Source organism: Trachurus japonicus, chromosome 10 (assembly GCF_045865225.1).
Source record: "Trachurus japonicus isolate A0001 chromosome 10, Traja_1.0".
In the NCBI taxonomy this organism is placed as follows: Eukaryota; Metazoa; Chordata; class Actinopteri; order Carangiformes; family Carangidae; genus Trachurus; species Trachurus japonicus.
Window position 1 is genome coordinate 38,143,790 of NC_140916.1, and position 15,368 is coordinate 38,159,157.

The window sequence follows — 15,368 nt, forward strand, 5'->3', positions numbered from 1 at the left end:
TTGATAATAGCAGTGTGTGGACATTCTATCTGTTTTTCACACTGGAAAAGTGGCACATGACCTTAACCGTCTTGCGTCGTCCAAGTCGTTAGGTGGCAGTGTCATGAAAACAACTGCCGCCCCCGGTCTGCAGCAACACCTTTCTCTAATTGATGATGGGAGTAGTGGGGCGGCGCCGGGCTGACCTGGGATCAGACCTGGGATCAGCAGCAGCAGAGTCACGGCGTGGAGAGCAGCGATGGTGGAGCAGATGGAGGACAACAACACACAGGTAAGGTGTCTATGATGGTCTGGTACTGGCTGCTGGTCTGGTCTGGTCTGGTCTGGTCTCACCTGGACAGGTAACAGGTCACAGACCGGCTGCTGCTGTGACTGGTTGTTGGAGAAGTTGTGTCGCGGTTCTGTGAAGCTGTGAAAGTAACTTTTTTTTGTCGCATGGCTCGTTTTTCTTTCATGTTCATGCGCCAAACGAAGCAAATTAAGCTGCACTGGACTAGAGAGCCACCCGCCATCTCCACACAGGGCCGTTGCTAGGAATTCTGGGCCCCCTTAAAGAATACTAAAGTGGGCCCCTCCCCCTAACTTTTCCTTTTTTTTTTCTTAGACTACGTATGTATTATCATTTTTTATTTAGCCTTCTTTGTTTTGATGCTAATGCAGCATTACACTGCAAAAACTCAAATATCTTACCAAGAATATTTGTCTTATTTCTAGTCAAAATGTCATTTCTAGTCAAAATAAATCTCTTTTGATTTTTAGTGCATAATAATCGTGATAATCGTAACACAGTGATTATTTCTCTGACAATAATCGTACCAAGGAAATGTATAATCGTGACTTCCCTACATCTAAACCATTCCAGAGTTTTTTTTACCTCTAAATGTGATATTAGATTGATGCCCAGATGTTGGACAGAAGGGTAAAGGAAGATTGCCACTATGCTTAGTTGAATATGAATGAAGGTCAGAGGAAAAAGTTTTTAAAAAATGTTGAAAAGTGTCAGGAAGATTTTGTTAAGTGTTGATAAACTTATGCACAAACAAACATGAATGGAAGACGTTAAGTTTATGAATGGGCAATATTGAATATTCTTTGCCTTGCCTGCTTTGTCATTAGCTGGCCTTATCACACACAATCACTTATTTTATACAATATAATAATATACCTAAACCATGAATTCAAAAAAAAAAGTTAATTCTTTAGCCTTTGGAAGTGGCCTAACCCTTTTATGTTTAACTAAGTGCTTCCTCAGGTTTGTGCTATTGCCATGGCTGGCCTTACGCTTAAAGGGATAGTAGCATTTTTTTAAAGTGGGGTTGTATGATCTCCAAATAGCCCCTAAGTACTTTAATTGCAGTAGAAGACTCTCTGCACTCCTCCCGTTAGCAACGCCAGCCCATAATAGCCCTGCCCAGAGATTTACAACATACAGTGTTGTGAACACACTAGAGGTCGACCGATAGTGGATTTTTAAATTCCGATATAATAACGATAGTTTGGAGCAGGAAAAAGCCGATAGCCGATTAATCGGGCGATACCCCCCCCCCCACCGAAAAAAAAAATTATATTTTAATTTATTTATTTATTTATTTTTTAATAATAATATATAGCTATTAGCTAGTGTAAAACTAAAGGATGTGGGACACTGAATCATCCCTGGACCCTGTGAGTGACGAACAGCCGAACTCCACACGTGAGTTTGTTTACATCAGAACAGCTGTAGTGATGTGACGCTGCAGGAGAGGAGACTGTAACTAAACAGGACGTTAGCTCGTGGTGTGGTTACGCCGTACATTAACAGGTGACTGTTTCACTACAATTACCCTACTGTGTGGAAAACCCATAGCCTGTAAAAAGAAAAACCACGCTGTAATGATCGTGAGTTGGACGAGTGTGTTTGGAGCTGACGGGAGGAGAGAAAAAAGAGAGCGAGACTCACGTAGCGGCCGTGATATGACGACCCCGTCCCCGCTGAGGAGGAACTCAGCTGTTATGGAACAGGACCTAAACCAAGTCGAGTAGAGCCAGGGGTGAAAGTAAGCCGGTACGGTCCGGTACTGCGTACCACTAAAAGATTCAGAGGTGGTACGCAGTACCAGGAAGATCATGAGAGAGATAAAAATAAATAAATAAAATAAAAAGTAAAAAAAAATAATAAATCTAATTTCACATGAATTCCCTGTGGTTTGAAATGATTTCTGTGAAATTGTCTCGGTTATTATTATAACACATAGTGTTACAAGATCCCGACCCGATCAAAGACAGAGACATGATCTACATTCTGTGCGCAGCAGCTGCGCCCTGGGACGTCAGCACCACCTGCAAGTAGCTGCAGTGTGCAGCTGTGCACCGCGGGACGCGCCGCTCGCTCACTGCTGCTGAAGACTGAACCTTTTTTTCCGGTACCGTGAAACTTTGCCCTCAGCGCGTCGTGGAGAGTCCTGTCGGGACCGACGCGGACGTTACACGCGTGCCAGAGCACGTGCTGGGTCTCGGTGCGGCTACAGTCGAGCTCGCGGTCTGTTTATGTGAGCGCGGCTCCAGCTGCTCGGTGTCGCCACAGCGGTGGTGCGTTTAGACCATAGTAGGCTACATCCATGATGGTTTGAAGCAGAGAAAAAACAAACGTGTGTAAAAACAAAACGGAGCTGAAAAATGAAACAATAAGTCAGTTTTGCACCAGTCTGTGGAAACAGCCTAAAGTGAATGAATGACAGCAACAGTTGTATCATTGAACTACTGGAAGATAAAAGTAATGACTACATGACTTTCCGTTTGTGTGTGGGCATATTTACCATTTTAACTCTGTTTTTACTTCATTGTTAAACCACAGTAGGCTAGAGCTTAAATACAAGTTTGATGAGAAACTGTTATTTATTTATTAAATCAAGTAGCCAATTTAGAAGCACATGTTTTTTTCTTCTAATTAAATCGTGGTATTGTATATGTATCGAGAATCGTGGAAATTTACTAGTATTGGTGTCGATATATAAGAAAGCTCCAGCCTCGATGGCGAGACCGCAGGCTGTTTGCAGGCTATGATATGTTCTTTTTTATTTATTATGGGGATCAATAGGCTACCTGACATTGTCCTGGGCCAGTGGTAAGAATGATGGGGCCAGCGATCTTCAAAATTTCCTTTATTGTCTACCCCTGACCCAGCCTTCGAAACGTGTACCACGTTTAACGTTTGTTGTAAAATGTCCCAATTAAAATCAGTAATAATAACAATAATGCAGAGAAAAATAACTTTTGGTAATAGTACCGGCAAGAATTTAAAACTACTTTCACCCCTGAGTAGAGCCCATAGAGCCCAACTTTGTAGTGTAAAGAGCCATTATTGTGCGTCTGCCCCAACTCTGCGGCGCTCTCTCTTCCTCCTTCCCGTCTCTCTCTAGCTGTCCTTTCAAAATAAAAGCACAAAAAGCCGGAGGGGAAAAAAAAAAAAAAAAAACACTGACTCGTGAGCTGGTGGCGGTGAGATATTTAGCGTGGCAGCCGCCACCACATTATCTATGCAGGAACCCTTATATGATTAAGAGAAAATACTACAGTGTTTCTCATTAAATAACAAGAGAGTTTGGTTCCAGTCAGCCCCTCCACCTGCCGCCTCTCTCTTACTGTGGTCGCACCGCACCTACAGTACCCTCACCTGGGTCACTTCTCTGCTGCTGCCGCTGCACACGCCCTGTCTCTCTCTCTCTCCCCTGCTCTGTGTGTGTGATGAGCAGCCCCGCCCCTCAGTGATCAGAGAGACAGACAGCGGGAGGGAAGAAGCAGTTTATGGCGCTGTGGAAAAAACTGCAGCCATCGGCCACTATCGGAGCCAAGTTCCGCTGATTCCGATAGTTTGTAAAACGTCCTATCGGCGCCGATTAATCGGCCAAAACGATTAATCGGTCGACCTCTAGAACAGACCCAAAGAAACGGCCTATTTTCACGGCCTAAAAGAGGTTTTACCTGAAAAAAAAATACACAGTTCCATTGTTCGCTATAATATAATTTTTTCCAGCCCTTCAAAGTGCAGGAAAAACACAGTTTTTATTTGGACCTAACCAACTGCTGATCGGCGGGCGCTAACCCTGGGCGGAGGGATACGTGAGTTGGTTAGGTCCAAATAAAAACTGTGTTTTTCCTGCACTTTGAAGGGCTGGAAAAAATTATATTATAGCGAACAATGGAACTGTGTATTTTTTTTCAGGTCGATCGGTATTTCTGTAGGAATTTGGTTGGTACCACTAAAAGCATCCCTACTTTCAACACCCTTAATGAAAAACTTATTTTATTTTTGAATGTGACATTGGAAGTCATATGCATACATGCACTTCCTTATACATACGCAGTGTATATGAAGTAGCCTATGTATCGACTGGTTATCATAGCTGCTGTCACTGATGAATTGATCCCATTCTTTTCACCCATCAGGTGCTGAATCTTCAGCGTGTGCACGCACTGGAGACCTGGCTGACAGCAACCAACACCAGACTGACTCAAGTGAATGGACAGAGGAAATATGGAGGACCGCCTGAGGGTGAGAGAGGATCACATACAGTACAGTACAGTACAGTACACATACATAGGAGCAGAGTGAAGCAGCAGTGGATGGAGTGACCAGTGTTTAGAGTTGAGTTAGAACCCATGCAAGCCATATCTTGTACTTTTTACCTTTTGTACTTTTTATCGTCTAACATCAACCTGCCAATGGGACTGGGGATGGAAATTAGCCACTTGGCTACAATCCCACATATTTACATGTCAATGTCCAGAGATCGGTGTTTCCCATATAGGGTTGCAAAATTCTGGGAATTTTCAAAGTTGGAAATTTTCCATGGGAATTAACAGGAATATATGGGAATAACGGGAATATATGGGAATGAATCCAAAATTTACAAAATTCAAGGTTGGCTCTTAACAGGGAACTTAAATATAGTTGGTGAAAATATATCATAGCATAATCTTGGCTAAAACAACCAGATTTAATGCAAGTACTTGAATATCTATGTTATTCCTCAATCACATGCAGCAAAATCTGTTGAAATGTCATGTTTTTATAGGGCTGACCCAAAAAAATCGAAGCTTCGAAGCTTCGTTCGTTGCCATGGTAATCGATCATGAAGTCCGTGATCGATTGTTTTTTTTTTTTTTCTTTTTTCCTTTTTGACACCGGTTCTCATCGGTAATTGTTACATTAAAATGAGTAGGCTACTTGGCACCTGCCTGATTTTGGAGATATGCAGTGTTTGTTTGCCATTACTTTCATTATTTACTCTATGATCGTTGCCCCCCCCCCCCCCCCTTTTTTTGATTTTATGTCCGCGAAGCTTCGATTATCAAAACATGATAATCGGGTCAGCCCTAGTTTTTTTTATTGTATTACTTTGCATGGATGTGTGCTTATGACAAAACAAAATATTCACATGATGCAGTTTGTTTAAATTAGCCCCAATTTCCAGTTAAAACAGAAGTAAGTGATATTTTTGTGTTAACATAAGTCTTAAATAGTTGTATCTTCCGACAGCAATCACTTCTATAGAGTGTTTGGTCTGAAACACGGGTCTGTCAGTCCCTCTGCTCTGCTCTGAGCCCAGGAGAAAACTTTCCTTGTATCCTACAACCTTTATCCAATGAGGAGAGAGAACGGCATAAAGGGGCAGTCCTCTCTGTGTGTGCAGCCAAGGGATGCGCCTGAATGTGGTGACGTAGGGACGAGGACCAATAGATCCATGACGAGGGCGGGGGCTGCTAACTCCATCTGCTGACAAGACGTTATGGTGCGTTCAAGGCAACTCGTAACTGGTGTTTTTCCGACCTGTGAAGTGGTACCAGTTCGATCTGGTACGAGTTCACAGGTCAGAAGTTACGAGTGGCCGTTATAGTGACTTTCACAGGTAAAACAGGTCGGAGAAACACGAGTGGGTTGCCTGGAACGCTACAAAGTCGTAAGTTGTGACTTGAAGCTGTAATTTACGGTTTCAAAAGCCTGCCTGGAACGCAGCTTTACCCAAAACCACCGGATCGCTTACTTCTGCTTTAATGTCCATAAATTCCCAGTAATTCCCATGGAAAGTTTCCAATTTGGAATATTTCCGAAATTACCCAACTTAACTTCCCATGGAAAGTTTCTGGAAATTTTCCGCCCCTTTGCAACCCTATTCCCATACAATGTGATGTAGGCCTAATAATCCGTTGCTATCTTGTGTCCATCCTCCGGTCAGTGTGGAGCGGTCCCCCTCCAGGAGCCCACTGTGAAGTCTTCATCAGCCAGATCCCTCTGGACGTGTACGAGGACCTGCTGATCCCTCTGTTCCGCTCCGTGGGTCCGCTCTGGGAGTTCAGGCTCATGATGAACTTCAGCGGGCAGAACCGCGGCTTCGCCTACGCCAAATACGGCTCGTCGGCCGTGGCCGCCGACGCCGTCCGCCGGCTGCACGGCCACACGCTGCTGCAGCCTGCCGTCCGCCTCAGCGTCCGCCGCAGCACCGAGAAGAGAAACCTCTGTATCGGAAACCTGCCGGCTGCCACGAGGCAAGAGGAGCTGCTGAAGGTGATGATGATACCACACAATACCACTTCTACCATCCTACACTGCAAAAACTCTACATCTTAACAAGAATATTCGTCTTATTTCTAGTCAAAACAAATCTCATTCTACTTAAAATAAGACTCATCACATTATAAAGTAGCTTGTTTTTAGACACTTTTTACTTCTTTCAAGCAGATTTTCACTTGAAATAAGTAGAAAAATCTGACAGTGGAGCAAGTTTTTCTTTCTTATTACAAGCACAAAAAACTTACTTTCACTGGCAGATTTTTCTACTTATTTCAAGTGAAAATTAGTTTGAAACAAGTGAAATGATCTAAAAACAAGTTAATATTTAGGTGATGAGTCTTATTTTAAGTGGAAAGAGATTAGTTTTGACTAGAAATGAGACATTTGGACAAGAAATAAGACAAATATTCTTGGAAAGATGTTGAGTTTTTGCAGAGTAAAGCTGTGTACTTTGTAATGAAAGACAGAAAAAGATGTTAATATGATGCATCAATATAACTGCAATGCAGAACTGAATAATCTATGTTAAAGGGATAGTAGCATTTTTTTTTAAAGTGGGGTTGTATGATGTACAAATAGCCCCTAAGTATTTTAATTGCAGTAGAAGACTCTCTGCACTCCTCCCGTTAGCAACACCAGCCCATAATAGCCCTGCCCAGAGATTTACAACATACAGTGTTGTGAACAGACCCAAAGAAACGGCCTATTTCCACGGCCTAAAAGAAGTTTTACCTGAAAAAAATACACAGTTCCATTGTTCGCTATAATATAATTTTTTCCAGCCCTTCAAAGTGCAGGAAAAACACAGTTTTTATTTGGACCTAACCACCTCACGTATCCCTCCGCCCAGGGTTAGCGCCCACCGATCAGCAGTTGGTTACTGTGTAGACCCCTGGTCACCGCGACCGCGAGCAGCCATTACAGCAGGCACACACACGACGATTGTGACGATTTGCTCCGTGTTTTGACATGACGTTCAACAACACCGTGGATTTGCGCACACTTACATTTACAATTCTTCTTCTTCATCTTGTACACATTTACGATGGAATAAGTTAAATCTTTATTTATCTTGTCCATTGACCGTTCCGGAAGCTGCTAACATCAACATCCGTCTTCCTGTAACTTCAAAATAGAATCGTGAGACCGTCTCCCTCGGTTGAACAGCGGTTGAAATGAGGAAAAGAAAAAGATTTATAATGACGGTTATACTTTTGGACTGATATATAAAACAGAAATGTTTGTGTTTGTATTTTGGATGGCAGCATTCCTCCAGCAGCATTCCTCCAGCAGCATTCCTCCAGCTGACCTGTGCTGTGTGTCTGCAGGTGCTGCGTGTGCTGGTGGAGGGGCTGGACCGAGTGTCTCTACAGACCGGGGTCGGGATAGAGGGGGTGTCGGCTACAGCCACCTTCTCATCTCACTACACTGCTTCCATGGCCAAGAAAATACTGGTGGAAGGTACGTGATTCCTGCTGATGATGGACTGATGTAGTCTACTTGCCAGCCCATAGGGCCCCATTGTGAACCCGGAAATGTTGAGTACCCCAAAGTTTTATGTTAGAAATATATAGTATGGGTCCCCAGTATTCAGAAACTGCCGGATGCTAACTTATATATATTGGGCAATTAGCATAACAGACATAATTAGCATAAATTAGCATAATTGCCTATATGGGCAATATTTCAACAAAATTGACTTGGCTGATCTGGGCAATATTGGAGTGGTTTTAGGGGTTATTGATGATGCAAAATTCAAAATGGCTGTCTAAACCGGAAGTGACCAGATTTTAACCGCCAGTGGGCCGATTTTGATGGATTTCAAAATCTGGTCACTTCCGGTTTAGACAGCCATTTTGAATTTTGCATCATCAATAACCCCTAAAACCACTCCAATATTGCCCAGATCAGCCAAGTCAATTTTGTTGAAATATTGCCCACATAGGCAATTATGCTAATTTATGCTAATTATGTCTGTTATGCTAATTGCCCAATATATATAAGTTAGCATCCAGCAGTTTCTGAATACTGGGGACCCATACTATATATTTCTAACATAAAACTTTGGGGTACTCAACATTTCCGGGTACTCGTTGTTGGCAAGTAGACTAATAGGTGTGGTCAGGCTGTTGCTGTAAATATAATCCTATTTATATTGTCAAAAACTTCTTCTATGGAGTAATTATGATCAAGGAATCTGTTATTTTGAGACTGACTGCAGTGTAGCTTGTTATGGATGTGGAGTGGTTTTCATGGATGGTGTAGAAAGGAAACATTGGGATAGTTCAACATTTTGTCAAATTGGTCCATTGCCATAATCCCTATAGTCATAGCAGTAGGTTCGTTACCTTTAATTGTCGGTGCAAGCTATTTTTAGAACGGTGGAGCAGAGCCGTGAGCTGCTCAGAGCTACGCTACGGAGGCTCATTATGGGATTTCTTGGTTTCCCTCATCAAATACACAATCCAACAACTCCACAACGCTCTGGTGGACAAGTTGTGAGCTGCACATTCACCACGCTATGAGATAATAACACAACGTTACCACACAGAGTTGTTTTAGAGGGAAATACAGAGTCTGTTGATGAAAAACTGTCCCTGAAGGCAACGTGCATCAGTGGTTTTGCATGAATTTCCCTCTAAGGGTGCACTCACACTAGGGCCAGTTGTGCTGTGCTTCAGCCCGAATGCCCCTCCCTCCCCTGTCCCCCACTGGCCCACACCCACACTACCTCGAACCCAAGCTGCTGAAGCACGGTTGCTTCAGACACGAAAAACATGAAATAAGTCTATATTTCAAGCTTGTTTGTAGTGGAAGCTTCTCTTCCTGGTTCGTCAAATTTGGACGAACCAGGAAGAGAAGCTTCCGTAGCTTCCACTACAAACAAGCTTGAAATATAGACTTTTTTTTTTTTCGGGACAATTTCGCATTTCGGGGCTTCAATACAAGACGGACATTACATACAGTACGAGCAGCATGGAGGTATTTGGATGTTTTTTGGTGTGTCTTTTTGTTGCGAAGACAGTTGGTATCCATTTGCAACCGTCATATGGACATGCACTGCTACGCCGAGACCCCCTGTAACTCAGAGAAGCCACGGAGGACTCTGAAACTTCTCCCAGCCCTTATGATAATGAGTGAAATTTCAATTTTGGGTGAACTATCCCTTTAACAAAAGACTCCATCCGTTGCCTGTACCGCTTTTTCATGCAGGTGGGCTGAAGTCAGTCCCAGCTGACAGGTTGAGGGTTGAGGCATACTCTGGACAGATCGCCAGTCAGTCACAAAGATGACCTGTAGAGATGAACAACAGTCACACACTCACATTCACACATGATGGGAAATATAGTCACCAATCAATCTAAGGAACATGTTGTTGGACTGTGGGTGGAAGATGGAGAACCTGGAGAGAGCATGCAAACTCCAGTCAACATAGTTGAGTTCCAGGGCCACCCCCCACCCGGTATGGAGAAATAAACTCCCGAACGACAGAATGAACAGTGCAAAGCGTACAATTCAGAGGAAAAAAAACAAATCTGCCCACGTTTTGTGTCTTACTATTAACTAAGTTTTATTATAATAACAAACTGGTCAGGATTTTAATAGTCATTGGCGCTATAAAGTGAGTCTCTGTACCATCACAGTCTATGACACACCTCTGTCTCAAAAATCTGTTTAGGCGCACCATAAGGAATTATTATCCAACTATTTACACATTGTTTAACAACTCTCCTCATAGGGCTGGGCGAGACAGCCTAGTATAGTAAAATCTCTGATTTTTTTCACGAAAATATCCGTTTCAGGATTTAAATCTTTTTTTCCCCTCCTAAATCCGTTATGGTGAGAAAGTAACTTTTCAATAAACTTTCTCTAGTTTCAAACTGACAGTGACACAAATACAAGGTAAAAACCACACAGCCAATTTACAAACTTGTAAATTAGTCACCAAAACATTCAACATAAATTATTAATAGGCTACGTATTCATAATTATTTTAAATATTTTTTTTCCAATCTCACTCTGGCCACTAGGGGTGCTGCAGCACCCCCAGCACCCCCACTTCCCGCAGCCATGTTGAGTTCAGTCTTCAAACTGTTCATATTTGACACCTTTTGTCCTTGTACTCAACATACTTGAGTCTTTGGTGGTCTAAGAAATGCAAATCTTCATGTCGGGGAGGATCAGGTCCACTGCAAAAACTCAAAATCTTTCCAAGAATATTTGTCTTATTTCTTGTCCAAATGTCTCATTTCTAGTCAAAACTAATCTCTTTCCACTTAAAATAAGACTCATCACCTAAAAATTAACTTGTTTTCAGATAATTTCATTTGTTTCAAACTAATTTTCACTTGAAATAAGTAGAAAAATCTGCCAGTGAAAGCAAGTTTTTCGTGTTTGTAATAAGGAAGAAAAACTTGCTCCACTATCAGATTTTTCTACTTATTTCAAGTGAAAATCTGCTTGAAAGAAGTAAAACGTGTCTAAAAACAAGCTGCTTTTTAATGTGATGAGTCTTATTTTAAGTAGAATTAGATTGTTTTGACTAGAAATAAGACACTGCAAAAACTCAAACATGTTTCCAAGAATATTTGTCTTATTTCTTGTCAAAATGTCTCAATTTTAGTCAAAAACTAAACTCTTTCCACTTAAAATAAGACTCATCACCTAAAAATTAACTTGTTTTTAGATCATTTTCACTTGTTTCAAACTAATTTTCACTTGAAATAAGTAGAAAAATCTGCCAGTGAAAGTAAGTTTTTTGAGCTTGTAATAAGAAAGAAAATCTTACTCCACTGTCAGATTTTTCTACTTATTTAAAGTGGAAAATTTGCTTTAAAAAAGTAAAAAGTGTCTAAAAACAAGCTACTTTTTAAATGTGATGAGTCTTATTTTAAGTAGAATTAGATTGTTTTGACTAGAAATAAGACAATTATTATTGGTAAGATGTTTGAGTTTTTGCAGTGTCCTTATATTACTGCTGCATGTCCTGACCTTTTTCTCTCTACCTCCAGCATTCAAGAAGCATCTGGGGTTGACCGTCTCAGTCAAGTGGCAGCCGTCGATGAACTCCGACAAGCCTCTACCGTCTCTACGGAAACCTCCGAGCCTTCCAGCTTCACCCATGAAGCAGCCGCGCCACCGCCACGCCCTGAGCTCCCGTCCCCCCAACGTCCTGCCCCCTCGTCTGGCCCGCTGTCCGTCCACCACTGATGGCAAGTAACCAAGTACAAATACTTTGTTACTCAGGGTTCTTACGGATCCTTAAAAAGTCTTAAAAGGCATTGAATTCATTCATCTAAAAACAAGGCCTTAAAGGACAATTCCAGGCAAATTCAACTCGGGGGTGTATGTTCCTAACATTTTACGTCTAAAAGAAGGAATTTGAAGATTTTCAGTTTAATGTCTCCTGTTTTGTGGTAGTTGTGTCTGTCCCCTTGTCGCCATGGCAGCAATGAATGGGAGTGGATGTAAGTTCTGCTGTTTAGGCTGTTTCCATCCCTCAAAGCCACAGACAGCGTCAGATGGAGACTCAAACATGCAGCCAGAAGTTTATTTACTTCAACAAGCCGACATGTTTGTAAAACTAGATCTAATTCAAAGTCTCACAGAGTCTCGTGTGAGACCCAGTTACCGTGCTGGTGTGTTCAGGTGCAGTGGGAAGCTCCCGTTTGTGTCATAAACACAGGAATATCAACTCTTGACTTGCTTCAAGTAAAAAAACTTCTCGGCACATGTTTGAGTCTCCACCTGACGCTGTCTGTGGAAAAAAATGTAGACTTGAAGCAAGTCAAGAGTTGATATTCCTGTGTTTATGACACAAACGGTAGCTTTTCCCACTGCACCTGAACACACCGAGCACGGCAACTGGGTCTCGCGAGACTCTGGGAGACTTTGAATTAGATCTAGTTTTACAAACATGTCGGCTTGTTGAAGTAAATAAACTTCTGGCTGCATGTTTGAGTCTCCATCTGACGCTGTCTGTGGCTTTGAGGGATGGAAACAGCCTAAACAGCAGAACTTACATCCACTCCCATTCATCGCTGCCGTGGCGATGCGGGGACAGACACAACTACCACAAAACAGGAGACATTAAACTGAAAATCTTCAGATTCATTCTTTTAGACCTAAAATGATAGGAACATACAGCCCCGAGTTGAATTCGCCTGGAATTGTCCTTTAATTGGCATTAAAATGTCTTAAATCAATTTTTCAAAAGTCTTAAAAATGTTAACACTTGGTAAGTGGTATTTTATGGTTGTAATTAGTCTCAAATCTCAAAATAATTGGTAACATTCAGACATAGAGAAGTTAGTGGCGGCCGCCTCCAGCTCCTGAGTCAGTGTTTTGTTTTGTTTTTTTCGGACTTTTTATGCATTTATTTAGAAAGGACAGCTGGAAAGAGACACGATCCAATGTTCATGTAGCAGTCACTTTACCTTGGATCACATAGGAAAGTGGGTCAAATTGTCCCTATAACCCTGTGTAGTTGATGTGGTGTTTTATTATTATGAAGTCGGTCTTAAATTTCATTTCAATTGGCTTTAAAAAAGTCTTAAAAAGTCTTAAATTGAACTTGGCTGAAGCTGTAGGAACACTGCTTTTACTTAAGTCGTTTTTTACACAGGTGCTTTTACTTTTGCCATCTCTGCCGTCCACCCCTGCAGGTTTTTGCAGAACAGTGGGAGGACCCTCTTTACCCCCACACCTCCACTCCTCTTGCCCCTCCACCACCCTCTCCAACCCCTCCAACCCCCGTCAGAGATGTGAAGCTGCTGCAGCGATGGAGCTCTTCGTCTATGAGATGCAGTACAGCCACACCGGACCGGATGGATTCCTTTACTTTACCTACACGGTGTTTACCCCCGGGGGCAAAGGTCTGCTGCCCTTCACAGGCCTGGTCATGATCTTACCCGGACCCACTTCCTCCAGTACTTTGGAGGAAGCCCGGCAGGCTGCGGCCCAGCAGGTCCGACAGAGGCTTCAGAGGAAGCAGCAGCTCTCCCAGTGAACAGCTCATCTCATCTCACACTGTTTCACACTGTTTGTTTCATTGATAATGTAATAACTAACTAAAAAAAAGAAAGGTTTTATCTTAAATGTGGTTGATTTCTGCATGTTTTAATAGAGTTGCAGCAGACTTCTTTGTCTGGTTTAAACCTTTGTGATTTGTATTTGTTGTTGCATGCCTTCTGTGTTACCGTTTAGTTCCCTCTTTTAATTAAAAGAGAAATTATGAACATTGTCTCTTATTGAATCTTGTTGCAAGAACAAACTATGCTCCATACTGCTCTCTCTCTCTCTCTGACAGTTGCCCACTTGTTTATATCTGATATGCCTGGCTCCATCTAGTGGCCGAATTAAGAATTTGGATTTGCAATAATGCTCCTTTAAGTTCCCTGTTAAGGGCCAACCTTGAATTTTGTAAATTTTGGCTTTATTTCCATATATTCCCCTTAATTCCCATATATTCCTGTTAATTTGAGTCAGAGGAAGCAGCAAACAAAAATCAGCATGAAGACACCAGAGAGGGGACGAGCAGGCAAACGGCAGGTGTAATATAGGAAGCACAAGATGAGCACAGAACATTTCAAGACAAGTGGACAGACAAATTTTTATTTGTTCTGTATGGCATGGACCCTAACAAACCCTCACTGTGATGCAACAACAAACTACAAATAAACATTAAGAAAGTCAAGGACATGCATGGCCAGCTAACGCTCATCCCAGTACTAAGGTAAATATGGTCTTAAAGCAGAAGTAAGCGGTCCGGTCGTTTTGGCTAATGCTGCGTTCCAGGCAGGATTTTGAAATCGTAAATTACAGCTTCAAGTCACAACTTACGACTTTGTAGCGTTCCAGGCAACCCACTCGTGTTTTTCCGACCTGTTTTACCTGTGAAAGTCCCTATAACGGCCACTCGTAACTTCTGACCGGTGAACTCGTACCAGATCGAACTGGTACCACTTCACAGTCGGAAAAATACGAGTTTCCTTGAACGCACCATAACAGTCCTCGTTCCTATGTCACCACATTCAGGCGCATCCCTTGGCTGCACACACAGCCCTGCATGCCGTTCTCTCTCCTCATTGGATAAAAACTGTAGGATACGATAAAAGTTTTCTCCTCAGCTTACAGCAGAGCAGAGTGACTGACAGACCCGTGTTTCAGACCAAACACTCTATAGAAGTGATTGCTGTCGGAAGATACAACTATTTAAGACTTATATTAACACAAATATATCACTTACTTCTGCTTTAAATGAAATCTGTGTTATTTCTTTTTTTGTGGGATGTCCAATCTATTATGTAGAAATGCACATTTGCAAAGGTGACTTAGTATGTTGTTGTCGCCCTAGTAGAACAGCTCCCAGTATCTCTAAAGACAGAGTGGGAGGTAGAGCCTTCAGTTACTGTGGAACCAGCTCTCTCCATGGGTCAGAGAGGCAGACAGACACTCTAACTACATTAAGACCTTCCTTTATGACAGGGCTTTTAGTTAGGGCTGGTTCAGGTTCAGGTAGCTCTGAACCATTTTATAGCTACGCTGCTATAGGCTTAGACTGCTGGGGGACACATCTGGTTACATGGAGCCCTCTCCTCTCCTCTTTTCATCTCCACTTACACATTTCTTGTCTTGTCATTATTTGTTGTACTTTGTAGTTATTTATTTAATTTTTTTGGGGGACAATTTCGCATTTCGGGGCTTCAATACAAGACGGACATTACATACGAGCAGCATGGAGGTATCTGGATGTTTTTTGGTGTGTCTTTTTGTTACGAAGACAGTTGGTATCCATTTGCAACCGTCATATGGACAT

At 42.2% G+C, this 15,368-nt stretch overlaps 1 protein-coding gene across 1 annotated transcript; it reads left to right on the top strand.

Annotated features, from left to right (window-relative positions):
* Positions 1 to 239: 239 nt before the first annotated feature.
* Positions 240 to 13,559, top strand: dnd1 (DND microRNA-mediated repression inhibitor 1). The gene is made up of 6 exons (XM_085788794.1): positions 240 to 271; positions 4,426 to 4,531; positions 6,216 to 6,544; positions 7,879 to 8,011; positions 11,563 to 11,763; positions 13,216 to 13,559. The coding sequence occupies exons 1-6, from the start codon at positions 251 to 253 to the stop codon at positions 13,557 to 13,559; spliced, it is 1,134 nt and encodes a 377-aa protein (XP_085644920.1). The 5' UTR covers positions 240 to 250.
* The last annotated feature ends 1,809 nt before the right edge of the window (positions 13,560 to 15,368 follow it).